The sequence below is a fragment of the Anser brachyrhynchus genome (genome assembly GCF_964034855.1).
Source record: "Anser brachyrhynchus genome assembly, chromosome: 1".
NCBI lineage: Eukaryota > Metazoa > Chordata > Aves > Anseriformes > Anatidae > Anser > Anser brachyrhynchus.
This window is the reverse complement of record NC_137694.1, coordinates 57,110,930-57,125,450: the sequence shown is the minus strand read 5'-3', so window position 1 is coordinate 57,125,450 and position 14,521 is coordinate 57,110,930. Positions and strand designations below refer to the sequence as shown.

General features: G+C 39.1%; 1 protein-coding gene across 1 annotated transcript in view; it reads right to left on the bottom strand.

Annotated features, from left to right (window-relative positions):
* Positions 1-14,521, bottom strand: part of LARGE1 (LARGE xylosyl- and glucuronyltransferase 1) — a 283,588-nt gene that overhangs the window by 131,897 nt on the left and 137,170 nt on the right. Inside the window, exons 4-5 of the mRNA XM_080590550.1 lie at positions 14,057-14,358; positions 7,946-8,028 (exon numbers count right to left, since the gene is read on the bottom strand). Of these exons, the coding sequence (XP_080446676.1) occupies positions 7,946-8,028; positions 14,057-14,358 (385 nt within the window). The remainder of the gene's footprint in view (positions 1-7,945; positions 8,029-14,056; positions 14,359-14,521) is intronic.

Sequence of the window (14,521 nt, the reverse complement as noted above, 5' to 3'; positions counted from 1 at the left end):
AGGTAACCATACTAGCATACACACAGATGACATCTTTTGCCTGTTCTGGAGTCTGCAATTTGCAAAGCCCAGAAGAAATGGATTGCTTCAAAGTGTTTATGAAACAGGTGCAGAAGCTTGAAGATCAATCATCATCCACTGTAAAAGATACAGAAGAGAGTCTATAAGATGAGAAATTTTTCTCAAGAGATATGAGAAAGAGATGATATCTTTCCTCTGAATTATTTGCCAACTTGATTGAATCACCAGTGACAATCATGAGAATCAAGAAGGACTTCACTGAAAGCTACATTTCATTAGCCTTAGATGTTTTGTTATACCATTTGCTGCTAGTGAAAGCTATTTCATTCTTTAGATAGGTCTTTTTTCCAGGACAGAGACATTTTGGTATACTAGGTTTATACAAGTGAAATTAAACTGTATTGCTCCTATGACTAGTTAAGAGATAGCCATGTGGAGAGGTGCATGCATTTAGCAGCTACAGTTTAAGAAGATTGGGAAAAGAAGGGGGAGATAACCAAGTCTCTCAAAAAAAGGCTAGAGAGTCCATGGCTTGGGTGCAAGTGAAGGTGGTATGCCTGTTGAAGAAGTTTAATGAGCAGATGAAGACACTGAGGTTTGCTAGAGGAGATTGAGTTGCATAAAAATATGCAACTCATATGATGAGTTGCATAAATATGACACTCTGGTTAAAGAAACTGCTGTGAAGGTAGATCAAGGTATGGAAAGGATTTTTATGCTGTGGTTTCCTGCAATGGCAGGGCAGTTAAAGGGATGACCCAACGGTTTCATTCCATTTCCCTAAACCTTGGGACTTCTTTCTTGAATTGGAGAGAACCTGGAATGAAGTCTCAGAAATAGTAATGACCAACACAAACTTCCTCTTGTCTCACTCCAAATGTGAGCTGAACTTCCTTTGCCTTTCCCTTTGCTGACCAACTCAAAGCACAGCTAAGCGTAGTATTTCTTTTTAACATATATGATATATACCATACAACTCATTCTCCACTGGGCATGCTATGAGAACAAAAAAATCACACACAGTAGAAGCTGGTTATATCTTGTACTGCTATAAAGCACTATACTGTGAATGGTGACAGTATACACAGTTATTGAATAATATAGGTCAATATATGGCATTTTTGATAAATTTCTGCTACAAAATTAATAGGTTTTAGAAAATTCCTAGTTTACATGTGAATTTGTATGCTCGGAATTCAAGGTTTCCAGTATCCTGGCTTTCAGAGCAGACAGCCCTTCAACTTTGATCTCCCGGTTTTCCAGCTTCCTTACTATAGAAACAGATATTGAAATGACTAGGGAGTTTCTCCCCAATATCCAGACATCACTTAATCTCTTATCTCAGAGAGTATGAATATCTGAAATTTTACCAAATAAAACTTTTCACTGTTTCTGGTACATGGAAAATGCTTAATGCAGAAGAAAGCTTTTTAAAAATATGGATATTTCCCTTCAAGTGGAAACCCAAGGTTTTAATCTCTCTACTTAGAAAACTGTAAATCCTCGTATATTAAATTATTTCTGCTTACCTTAAGGCCAGAATACTACCTGGTAGTGTAAACTACATATGAACAGCTCACATTTCTTTACCTAAATTGCTTTCTTCAAAAGCGAATGAAAAGAGATTCTGCCCAAGATTTTCAAGCATGGATGTTTAAATATAGGCTGTTAGGCCTAAATATAGGAGCTTAAAAGAATGTTTTTGTTTTCAGAATTGCTGAGGTCCTATAACATTTAGTAAAATGAAAATAATTCAATAACTTTAAAAATCAGGACCTTTAGGAACTTATCCTAAGATACTCATTTCCATATATATATCTCACGATGTCTTATTTTTACATTTTAGAACTTCTTGTTCCTCATCACAGTTTTGATCTGCTTGCTCAAGCATTTGTGGACCATTCTTTTAGAATAGCCAGTGCCACAGAATTAAATACAAAAACCTATCATTGAAAAAGGGAGTAGTGAACCAAGACTCACTCTTCCCTTCTGTATTATTCCATAGCTCAATTGTTAGCAATTCAAAAAGCAGCTGCTTGGTTGTATGGTCTCTTTCTGCAACAGAGGATTTAACAGAGGATTTTTTTTTTTTTCTAAGAATATAAAAAGGCCAGTAGCCCAGGGGGTTTATTTCCAAAACCTATACTTTATTAAGGGAAGCACAACAAGGTAATACCTTTTATATCTGTAACAAATGGTTACAAGAACTTCAAACAGAATTATAAAAGGCAGCTTGGGATTCTTTTTTTTTTTTTTTTTTTCTAATGCCCATATGACAATCCATATGGGAAGAATTTCAATGTGGAAATCATTAAAGATTTTTCAAGCTCTTTCACATCCAGTATTGATTAAAATGCTCCCCAAACTATTGGAGAGATCTTGAGATGCACGAGCTGCCTCATTTATGGATCGTCTTGTTTTGTGTTAACCTACAGGAATCACTTTGGAAATTAATAAGAGATTTCATGGACAGATTTTTTAAACATTGCTTTCTCCATTATTCCTCCATTGTTAGGACAGCTAGAAAATACAAAATGAAGTGTATATTATTGATGCATTTACATGCATCAGAGAAAACAGTTCACACATTAGAGTTTTTGCCAGAAAAATCTCCCATAAAATAGACTGACATGTTAGAAAAGTGGGAAACGATGACAAAGGTTTTAAATTCTCAAATTAACTCCATTAAGGCAAAGTGGTCTCCATGGAATACAGTCATTAGATTACATAAGCTTTAATTACCAGCCGGTGTTGACTTGTGACTCTTACTTGGAAATTACATGTCATCCTTTTTATTTAATTTAGATTTTCTTTTGGTTTATCTTACTCTACTTGTTGTAAGAAAAAAAAACCAAAGATTATTATTCTTACAGCTATTTATAACACAGTTTAAAGTCCTAATAATAAAAAGACATATGCTTTACTTCGACGTTGTAGGCAGCCTTCTTAAAGGCTACGTTAAGAAGTAGCTAAGATTATACTATGAACTCACATCTCCATTGAGCTGTGAGTTTTGAGAAGGAGGGAAAACAGGAAGGGAAGGGAAACAGAAAGGGGAAGGGGAAAGGAAACAGAGAGGAAAAAGAAAGGAAAAGGAAACAGAAAAATGAAAAGAAAAGCAAAAAAGAAAAGAAGAGAAAAACACTCTTTGCTGACACAAATGTCTATATACAAGGGAGTTCATTGGCAAGACAGTATTAACTGAGACAGAAGAGAAGGTAATTTCTTACAGATTCTCTGTCTGACCTAACTGCCAGCAACATGTTGTGTAATTTTGACCTTTCTTTGTTCCCAAATGAAACATGGTGTTTAGCACGTCTTTGGAAAAGATAAGAGTACATTTAAAATAATTTCAGCTCTTAGTGAAGTTAAGAATTACCTAAGTAGAGACAGCAGTGATCTTTGCAATGTGCAACTGTAACCTCTGGGCTGTTTCTGTGACACTCTAAGCTTTACATTTTTCAGAGATGGAGTAAAACATGGACAAGGACCAGTATAACTTGTACCAGCAGCTGCAGAAGTTTCAAGGAGAGTTATTGGCCACAGGACACATTTGAAAATTAAATACTTTCCAAAAGCATTTCCATTACATTTTGCCCAGCTGACCCAGTATCTTTAGTCGTGTTTAGTCTTTTGCTTCGGAAAAACTAAACTTACGTTGCACTTAGAAAATATTGGTAAGAGCTTGGCTGTGTTGAACTGGCTGAGAGAGAATATTTTTCACCCCTTCAGCAGATTTATAAAATCCGTCATAATTAGGAACTAGATGCCCCAGAGAGGTAAGCAGGAAAGTTGCAGACTAGGACTAAGTACTCATTCTACATGCCTCCCTCTGTGCAGCAGTGCCAATGCATATTTATCAGAGTCTGCAAACTCTGCACTATCACAGCTCTGCTGAGTGTCCCCATGAGAACAGACTGTCAGTTATGTCAAACTGGGTGTTAAAAGCTGCTGGGATTTTGTGGCTTGAACATACGTTTTCTAAAGACAAAACTGGAATCAAGCTCCTTTTCCACTGGGAGTGAAATGCATTTTTGAACTACGGTGTTCTTATAAGGAATTAACCACACTACCCCTTCCCCCTCCTCTTCCCACTCTCTGGAACCCAAAGACAGATATAGTTTCCCAAATGGCTTGAACAAGTAGCTTGCCTATGTCTCATGATATATATGGTATGACTAGAATCAGAAACTTGCTTTTTTAGACCTGGCAGAGGAAGACCTGGGATGAGCTGAAATGTTCAACATGCAGGATTTGCTGTACATTCATGGAAGAGAGTAGACAGCACAGTCCGTCTACAGAAACTCCTGTAGTTTTTATTCTTAATGACCCAGCACCCCTGCTGTCTTGTGTCTCTCTATCTAGTACTCTAGCTCAAAGCTGGGGCTGCAACAAATACGTTAGTATGCAGGAGAGGGATGATTACACTGACATGGCTCCCTTTTCTCGGAATTTCTGCACTACAGGAGTAGGGATTCCCTACAGAAGCAGGGAATTGAGGCGTCTCTTCTTGTATTAAAATACAGAGATACTCAGCTAAAACATGCTTTAAATAGTAAACTGGAAGGAAATGCCAGTAAGAGCAGGTGGGACATCTATGTGAATTCCAGACAGATTCACTGCAATCAGTGCTCTGATACCAAATGAAGGGCAGCAGGAACAGGATATGAAGTGTGGTTGCTTTGAGGGGCCAGTTTCTTAATCAGTAGAGTGTGTTCAGGGTGTTGCAGAGCAGGACTGAAGTGCAGTGGTTCAGCTGCCCAAGGAGAACCCACACTGTGCCTGCCCGTAACAGCTGTGTTTGCTACATGAGCATCTTTCAGTTCTGCAATACTCTCCCTATCTCCCTTCTTACAGGCAAATTCTGCACCTGCCACATCAGGTTCTGTCGAACCCTGATAACCAGAAACTTTGAACAAGGGAAAAAAATCTCTTTGACAATATGTTTAGAGGCATTTTTGTTCTGTTCTTGCAAAGGTATGTTTAAAATTAAATGTGGTGATCCTACAGGCAAAGGACCAGTAGCTTAACTTTAGTTTACAGGATAGAACAAGCAAACTTCTGCGCCAGTGGAAACACAGTTCTTTCAAATACCTGTTTTCCTTGTCTTATTGGACAATGCCAGGTGGGACAAATTCCCTGCTGCAAATTTTAGGGTTAGAAAAAGAGACATTTCCATGCCTCTTTTCACTGATGACCTTTGAGTCAGACAGTGAATCTACTACTGATGTCATGAAGTTTCCACCATCTGAACTAAAAGCCTCCGACTCTCCTAACTCATTCCTCCTAATGCAGTATCATGACCTGTCTCCATCTTCCTTTCCTACAATTAAACAGATCCTAGCAACTAAAATAAAACTCTCTAGTCACGGTAACCTTTCAAGTGCATATCAGTCTCCAGGATAACACTGTTTGCACATGGCAACCAATGCAAGGAATATTCATTTACACTAAGAAGCAATTTTCAGCTGAGTTTGTTGTTTGTTTGTTGTTTATTCTCCAGTCCTCTTTACCACTGCCACTTCAAGGAAAGAGACACAAGAAAGGAGACTTCCTGAGGCATGGTACTCTGCCATGTAGCCACAGCATCAACAGATGCTTAAGAAGTCAAATCAATTGCCTGCATTTTCTAGAAGATAAGGAAAAAAAGTCAAAGAATCTGTATTTCGTCTTTGAGAGCATCTTTCCTTTCCAGTGGACCATCTATCACCCATTGAGAAAAACTAGTTCTGGGCAGGAATGCACTTAAATTTGTCTTTCAGTATATTTTGAGCAAACAAGCGAGACAGGTTATCTTGAAAGTTGTAACTCTACTGAAGTTTCATTAGCTATACTGGACTTCAACACTTCTGCTGAGCTAAACAAATCCTTTGAGATGAGCAGTACTGCTAGCCAAACAGTAAATGTGTTCTTGACAAGGGCAGACTCCACCAGACTCAAAAATACCAATGTTACCTCTCTTTGTTCTGCTCTCATTGTTTTATTTAAATATATTTCCCATACCACTTATGGCAGATGTTTATAAGCTTAATTGTTTAGCTGAGTGATAAAACAGAGGAATTTCCTGTAAGTAACACAAAAGCAGACTGCCTAAACCTTTGAGCTATGACATTCCTATTATTTACAGCACATTTGGAAACATACAGAATACTAAAGTCTTCTCAAAATGGAGGCAAGTACAAAGAGAGAAAAATGCTAAGAAGCTAAGCACTGAAAAACCTCCTATCACCATAAAAATGTGTATTTGCAAGAACCCCCTTAAAAACAACAATCAAAATAGACAAAACACCCCACATTCTTGCAATATAAAGCCACTTTACACTGAATAATTCAGGAGTCTGATTGGAAATAGATAAAGTTTTAAAATTTAACAGGGTTTTAACACTCAGGAAAATTCTGCCAAGAGCATGATATAGGTTTTTACTGCAGTTTTGGTTTTATGTTTATTTTAGTATTGTTTTTCTTGTTCCTAGTCCTTTGTAACACTCATCTAACAAGAACATACTAATTCTGGGAAGACCTGCAAAGGCTACATATAAATAGTGAAACTTGGTCTCATATTTTGGAGAATAGTTCAGTTGGAAGGGACCTTCAAAGGTCATCTAGTCCAAATGCCTGACCACTTTAGGGTAACCGAAAGTTAAAACACATTATTAAAGCATATTATCCAAATGCCTCTTGAACACTGTCAGGCATGGGGCATCAACAACCTCATTAGAAAGCCTGTTCCAATGTTTGACCACTATCACAGTAACAAATTTTTTCCTAATACCTAGTTCAGAGAATGTCCTGTCTCTACCTGCACTCCAGCCAAGCTCTTAAAGCAATATTTAATGAGTCCTTTTCCACACTGTAAAAGGTAAGCATTCACATTCTCTTTGGAAGGTTACCAGAAATGGGTAACGTTAAAATGGTGCACTAAACACACTGTAAGGAAGTGATTACTCAGAGTGTTCCAGCAGGGATCAGAGGAGCAAGGTGGGGGACTAGAATGCTCCACTACAGGTTTAAGAAGATACTAGCATGACATGAACAAGATTCATCCTCCCTGGTATAAAATATCATTCAATATGAAGCAGTATTTGAAACCATCTCCTTCGTAAACTCTTTATATACTAAGCACACTTTATTAATCTGCTTGTCCTGTTTGAGTTAAACAGTTTGACTAGTCTCTCACCTCCCCATTTCAATCCATCATCTGCAACACTGACTAAATCGGACAAGGGATATACAGATGTGCCCACATAGAGTTTAACATCATTTCACTTTTTCTGGAGCTGTTGTTTATTAAAAGAATTGGCTATTTTATCTTCATTGGACATTGATGCCTCTACATTTTGGGATCTAACTGTGCTCTATGTGCTAAAAACAGGTTGCAAAACCTTCTGACGGGCTGCCAGTAGCTCCTCCAAGGCCACAACAAATAATCTGACCTTGGTGAAATAATATAGATAATAGTAACAGATTTACATTGAAAAATAAATGTCTAATTAGGAAGCTGGGATAGTGAAGAAACCGGTGTGTATTTATATGTATGGCTTTCAAATTACTATCTACACCTGTGCCATAAACTGCTACCAGAAGTAAGCTAAATGAATACAAAGCCGTTATTACTATTATTATTATTTTCCAGCATTTGGGAGTGTGCAGATGCTTTACAGTTCAGATAGATATGGTATCGATTCCCACAATGCAACAAGAAGGGGAAACAAGTGGATTTCTGATCCCTTGAAGTTACTATTGAAATGTTTACACAAGTGAATCTATTTCTGGTGGTCATAAATTTCATGCTTTTTTTCCTTCCAAAGAAAAGGCAGACAGGGAAGGGAATCTGATTTTCTATTGAATAAGAGATCAGATGTAACAAGAGCTTATTTAGCCATAATCAGATATACAACATATAAAAAAAGAAAGCTACCTTTACCTGTGAAATAAGACGGACTTGACGAGTGTGACAACATCCCGACTGGCATTATACCCTGCACAAACAATGGCGACGTGGATAGTCTGTGGGAGAAGAAGAACAAAAAGAACAAAAATTAAAGCTTGCTCCTGTGTTCTATCGCTTATTAAGGAGAGCACATACATGACAGTGCTATTATTTAGTGCGGCGATTGTTAAAAGATTTGAGTGGGTGTTTTGCAGCTGTTTGCAGCCCACTTGAGGCAGTTTGTTAAAAACATCTTAATTGAGTTATAACACCATCATCATTCCAAAGTCATTACTGTCCCTAAATTACATCAGATGTCTGAACAGAATTGCATTTATTAGCTAAGAGCATATGTGTGTGCACGTGTACACACACACACATCCATTTAGCAGCACACAAAAATCTGAGTATGCAAATATGCAGACACTGTTTAACCTTCTGAACCGAAGTTTAAAAATATGTCTGATAGTTAGAAGCAGATATGCTCGTAGAAAATCCGCATTATTTCCATCCTAAGGATAGCTATTACAGAGGGGGTGAGCAAGCTCTGATGGACAAGTGAGACAACCCTTTTGCCCTGGGCTGGGTGTGCCCCAGTGATAAGATAGGACACTAATTGCAAAGGCACAGGGTCACCTCTCTGCCTACGACTGGAAGCACGGCCTGTACTGGTCAGTGTTAATGTGAAATTAAGTACAATCCCACTCCCCTCCCCATGCTACCACCTTGGTAAATATTGACTTACTCTGTCCCTTCTCCCTACCGCCCTTTTAGTCTGAGGTGGAGGTTTACGCATCTGTTCGAGAGAAAAGGGAAAACTGAAAAAGTGCTACTAGTCATTACAATTAAGGCAGTAAGTAATAACTTGCAAAATGCTGTTAAGTTACTCTTCTGTGGTTTTAAAATTAGCCATTGCTATTCCCCGGGAACAAAAGAAAATCTTAGTAGATTTTGACCCAGCTTCCATGCTTTTCTGTTTGTTAGTGGTCACAGAAATGAAGGAGAGTTCACTATGCCAGCCGCACAGAGCTGCGATCAGGGACACAGCTGTGAAACTGCAGGGAAGCCTCATTTGGCTTCCATTTGAAGCTTGGTTAGCTGGTCTGTCACACGCACAGCTCTCATTTTCCACAGAAAGCCCACTATGCAGAGAACAAATAAGGAATTTTGCCTTCTCACATAGTCATACACTCCCAAAGCCTGGCTCGTAACAGAAGCAGATTTACACAGGAGGTGGCATGTGTTGGGCATGGCTTAAGAGCCCATAGCCCCAGTCATTAGCATTGCCTGGTACAGGGTGCAATTTGAATCGTATAATGGCCACGTTGCTGTGCCATTGTGCAGCCCCCACACGGATATCGCAGGTGCCTCCAGCCCCAGTGTGCCCCACAAGCTGGGAAGATCTGAGGTTTTTAGAGGACGGGAATGAGTAAGGCAACCGCCTGTCCACAAAGGTAGGAGAAAGAAAATACACTGTGGTGCATTTTGACAACAGCGCTGTGAGGTATTCAGCAATTTAAATTTGTGTTAATGTCAATGGGAGTTGAGCGTTCTCAGCACTTTGCAAAAGGGTTTCTCTCTTGTGATAACGACAGGGGAGAACAGAGGCTGCTTTTATTAATGACTTATTATAGCAGTGGTTTGTACGATGCTTATGGGCATGGGTTCCTGTGGCTGCACAGAACTGCTAACACTGCATGCCCAGCCCTGACTTCTCTCTGGTTGCCACCTAGCCTTTCTCAGGCTCTTGGAAGACCAAGGATCCTTGCCTTCAATGCCAATAAAAATCAAACTAATGCTTTCATGCCTGCTTTAAACACTTCACCTGAAGACACTGCACCGTACACCAACGTTTGATGGGTTTTGATGGAGTAGCACTGTCACGATCATTTTGTGCTACCTCTATTTGACCAAAACACTTTCTTCACAGCCTCTCCCTTTGCCCTACAACTCCTCCCAAAATCAGAGAGTTAATTCTGTCAGGGACTTGCCCACATCTGTTCTCCTTTTCCTAAATCAGTTTGTTTCAAAATCAAGAGTAGGCATCCCTTGGTGTGTTTTAGTTTAGCTGGTGTCGTTGTCTTGCATGCTGATTGAGACAGGGAGCAGTGAGAAGACAGCGCTTGCTGCTCTGCTGAACATCCTTCTCCTGTTCAGACACAGGAATCCATATATCTTCTGCTCAGATTCTCTGTGGTGTTTGATACTATTTATCACTTCTATTACTGCCTTCCATCAGCTACAGGAAAGAAAAATAATCCTAAAAGAGAACAGAAACCCAGTCCTTTTTTTTTTTTTTTCCCAGAATTTTTGCCTGCAGTACGCTGCAAGACTGCTGCTTCCCTTTTTTTTGATTCACTTACCCCCTCTCCCCCGCCCCCTTGTTTAACTGTTAAACAGAATCGATGGGAAAATTGGTAAGTCAACATGAGGTCAATAAACCAAACTGTCTGTAGGTGTTTACTTCCTAATGAAAAAAGGCTGTTTTCCATTTTTTTCCCATGCTTGTCCCAAATACATGTTTAGAGAGAGAGCAGCTGGCTGTAGCCTTATCCTGAGGAGACAGGGCACTAGTGGCTGGAAGAAGGAAGCACTTCAAAGAACTTGCATCCTCCTGAGTATACTACTGTGAGCATCTGCTCCCAGATTATGAAACTGGTCAGCAGCCTCCCAGCTCTCTGAAACTCCTCACTTTCCTTCAGCAGCTGGCTAGAAGACTGTATCTCATCCCACTCAAATGGGCCACTGTGATCCCCACAACCTCAGGAATGAAGCCAACGCAGCAGCCTGTCTGCCTGGTTCAACATGTCCCTCCAAACATCCACACCAAAGCTCTGCGTGCTACAGTTGCTCCTCACTGTTTGGGATCGGTGATAATTACAGTTACACATCTCTAGTCTGGATATTCAGAAGTCACTGCAGGACTAAACTGAGCTCCTTGAAAGTGTCCATCCTCCTACAGTGCTCTTTTTGAGTTGAATGATGGACATGTTCATTACTAGTATATGTTACAAGAAGTCTGGACGCAGGTCTTTTATTGAAGCTGAGTTTAGAAAATGGAACTCACTGGAACAAAAGATTAAATGATGATAATTCTTACTTTCTAGACTCTTGAATTCTTTCTGTTTTTTTCTAATTCACTTTTCTTATATTCACTTACACACGGAGATATGGATAGGTAATCAAAATACTGAAGAAGTTAACCACACTATTCTTCTTACAGGCTGGGGATCAAAACATAAAGATAGCTATTTTTGATTTAAAATAGTTTCAGGAGCGCTCAGGCCATGTATTGAAAAGGCATTTAACTTAAGCTTCTTTAGGAAAGGAAGTTTAAATAAAACCAAGGTGCATGCTGACATGGTTTAGAAATTACTGCTTTAGCTGCTACAGACAAGTAAAAACTGTTTTTGAAAGTAGTATTTCATATAAGCCCATTCTGGAGTGATATTTATGGGAAGAAACTAAGACCACATGAAGAACTGAGCCTTAGATCCCATGCTGATGAGGAGTATAAGGTACCCAGAAAAACAGATGTTACTTTTTTCCTCCTGGAGGCAACTTTTTGGAATGGTGAAATACTGATTTTAATAAAGTCTAATTAGTTTCTATAGCTAAAAATAGTCTTTGGTGAAGCATTTCATACATCAGTAGTTTTCCAGTAGTGCTAGCCAGGCATTCCACTACAGTTGTTTAGTTCTTCATAAATAATTTTTGAATGTGATTAAGCAGTATTAAAAGCATGTTATAAGCATGTAAATATGCTATGAATGCTTCCCTGAGGCATATAACATCTGCCTTCCCTGTGTTTTTATAGTGCTTAAGTTTGTGGGGGCCTTTTCTTTGTGTCTCTGGAGCACTGCATACTCAACACTATTGAGCAACGCTGCTGAGAATAATAACAACACAAATATTCCTGTAAAAATGCTGCACGTTTGTAAGTATTCTGCCAATCTACTAAATGCTATATTTCTAATTAACCATTTTCTAATATACTCTCTCTTTTAAAAATATTTATAAATGCACACTTAATTCAAATTAAATGCCCAGCTTATGGAAACACAAGCTGGAAAGCTACTGATGTGACATCGTAAGAAAGTCATATGATTCTGTTAGCTTCCATCAGCATTATATCTAATGAAGGCTGCTATTTGTGCCTATGTCTGCATAAAGACTACACTTATATATCCACAACATGTGCTAAAATTGTCGGGGGACAGGGATCTGCTCTCTCCAAGTAGAAGGTCTTTGGTTGGAACTCTGATCTTTTCCTGCAATATAATCCTGGTTCAATTTTATCAGAATTTCGTAACATCTCCTGCAAAGCAGGAGAGTAGGAAATGTTGGCTGGAATACAACAAATCCACAATTGTTTGATATAGATCACAATTGCACAGATCAAGTTTTACCAGAGATGTAATGTTCATCCATTGTAACTGCATTTTCAAATGTTTTATCATCACTAAAGACCATCTCAAACTAGATTCTGAAATGTTAGCTTCAGCAAATCTCAAAGAACTGCCTCAATGAAATAAACAATCCATCCCTAGCTTTCCTTGTCTCCACCAGAGCCCCAGTCTCCTCCCAGTCTCTTTCTACCCAATTCACTGACTCTTACTGTAATATATTCCAGGGTCAGAGGCTTAAAAAGATTTAGTTTACTCCTCTGAAACACTGAAAACAGAGGGTGAATGGAGTCAAGATACCACTCTTGCACAAAAATGGAACCAGAATCTACAGTAATAGGATAAACGATGAGACCTCTGGCAAACCTAATAATAAGGAAGTTTAATTTTAACTTTCATTGCTATTACTGAATTACTGAGTGAATTTTTTAAGAAAGAAAAAAAAAAAGAAATTTTGTTATCAAAATAGTGTGCAGTGAGATAGGGGAATGGCAAATAAAGGGAGGTTTTGTATTTTATATAACCATTGCCTCCAGCACAATGCTAAACCCCACTGAGCAAGTAAATTTATTGGCAAAACACATTATAATCTGAAAGACCACTTAAACTTTTCCTCCGTTAAGCTGCTTTTTTTTTTTTTTAAATCCCAAACTAGTTTGGTACATTGAACAACCCAGAACTGAGTCTCTGCTCATCACAGCTTGGCATGATAATAAGGGGGAAGTAAGGTTTGTTTATGGATGGCCTGAACCTTCCCTTATTAAAAGAAATGCCAAAGTGATTTTGGGAGGAAAATTAGACTCTTAGGAGGGAAAATGAAAAACAGACTCCTCCTTTTCCCTCTCCTTAAAATAACATTGTTTTTATTTATTTACAACACCAGACAAAGATGTCCAGAACTGGGAAATGAGAATTCATTTTTAAGCAATATTTGCCTATTAAATAGACTTCACCTGAAGAGCTAATTAGGACTTCTTTTTCTTTTCCACTTACTTTCTTTCAGTCTATATCTTCCCAGTGGTAGAAAGCAAGATAAAAGGTGATACTGTATTACCTTCTTTGTAAAAATAAATGCAGAAAGTTATTTTTGATGCTTTCACCAGTTGATTGGGGAAAGTCAAACGAAAACAATCCCATAAAACCTTCTTAAAATCAGATCTCTGGTCCTCTGCTGCTAACCGTACCACTTGTGCACAGCTACCACAAAGCAGGTGCTTCCACAGTGGCATCTGGATACACTGAAAAGCAACTCAAAAGCATAAACTGGTTCCATAAACAACAATATAATTAACAGTAAACTCTGAGCCACTCTAGAAGAGGTGCATAAACCAGGGAATAAGGCATTTAAAAACATTGTGCCTCTTTCATTTCATTTAGAAACGTACAGGGTCTGTTTGCTACAGGTCTTTTAGCAGCACAGCTACACCGAAGTCAGCTTGGAACGAGGCTTTGACTTTTACATCAGGTTCAGGGCCACAAGAAAGAAAAAGACAAAAAAATCTGATCAAGTAATTTAAAAGATGTTCAAATGATTAAATGTTTGAAAGTAAAAAAAATAATAAAATGATCTAAAAAGTAACGCCTATTGGTCTTTAAGAAGCTGATTTCTGAGTAAGAAGTTTGAGGAGTGATCTGCAATCTCTGTAAAGGATCAAATAGATCAAGCTTTGTTTCTGGCAGACTCCTGTGGTTTATGTACCTCGCATTTTTCCACTGCTGGTTGCTGCCCGCACTCCGAGCTGTTCCCCGCCACAATGCCAGCCCGCAGGCTCTCGCTGTCGCCTGTGCCCTCTTCCATGGAGTAGGTCTTGGAGTGATTGCCGCGGTGGTGCGAGGGGCCGCGGCTCTGCGCCAGGCTGAGCTGCTTGCGCAGCGCGCGGTTCTCCTCCTCCACCTCCCGCATGCGGACCTCCAGGCTCTCGCGGTCCCTCTGGCTTGAGGCCGTGTAACGAGGACTGTGGGGCTGGGACTCAAGTGGAGACAGCGACACTGGCTTCCCATCTGCGGAAGAAGGGAACAAAACACTTCTGTCAGAATATACCAGAAGCTGTGTTTTTTTTTGTTTTGTTTTTTTTTTTTTAATATAATAATTGTGAGGCAGGGATGTATTTCAAATACAGCACTTTGAACAGGCTTGGAGCTTCAAGGAAATGGTTCAGCACAT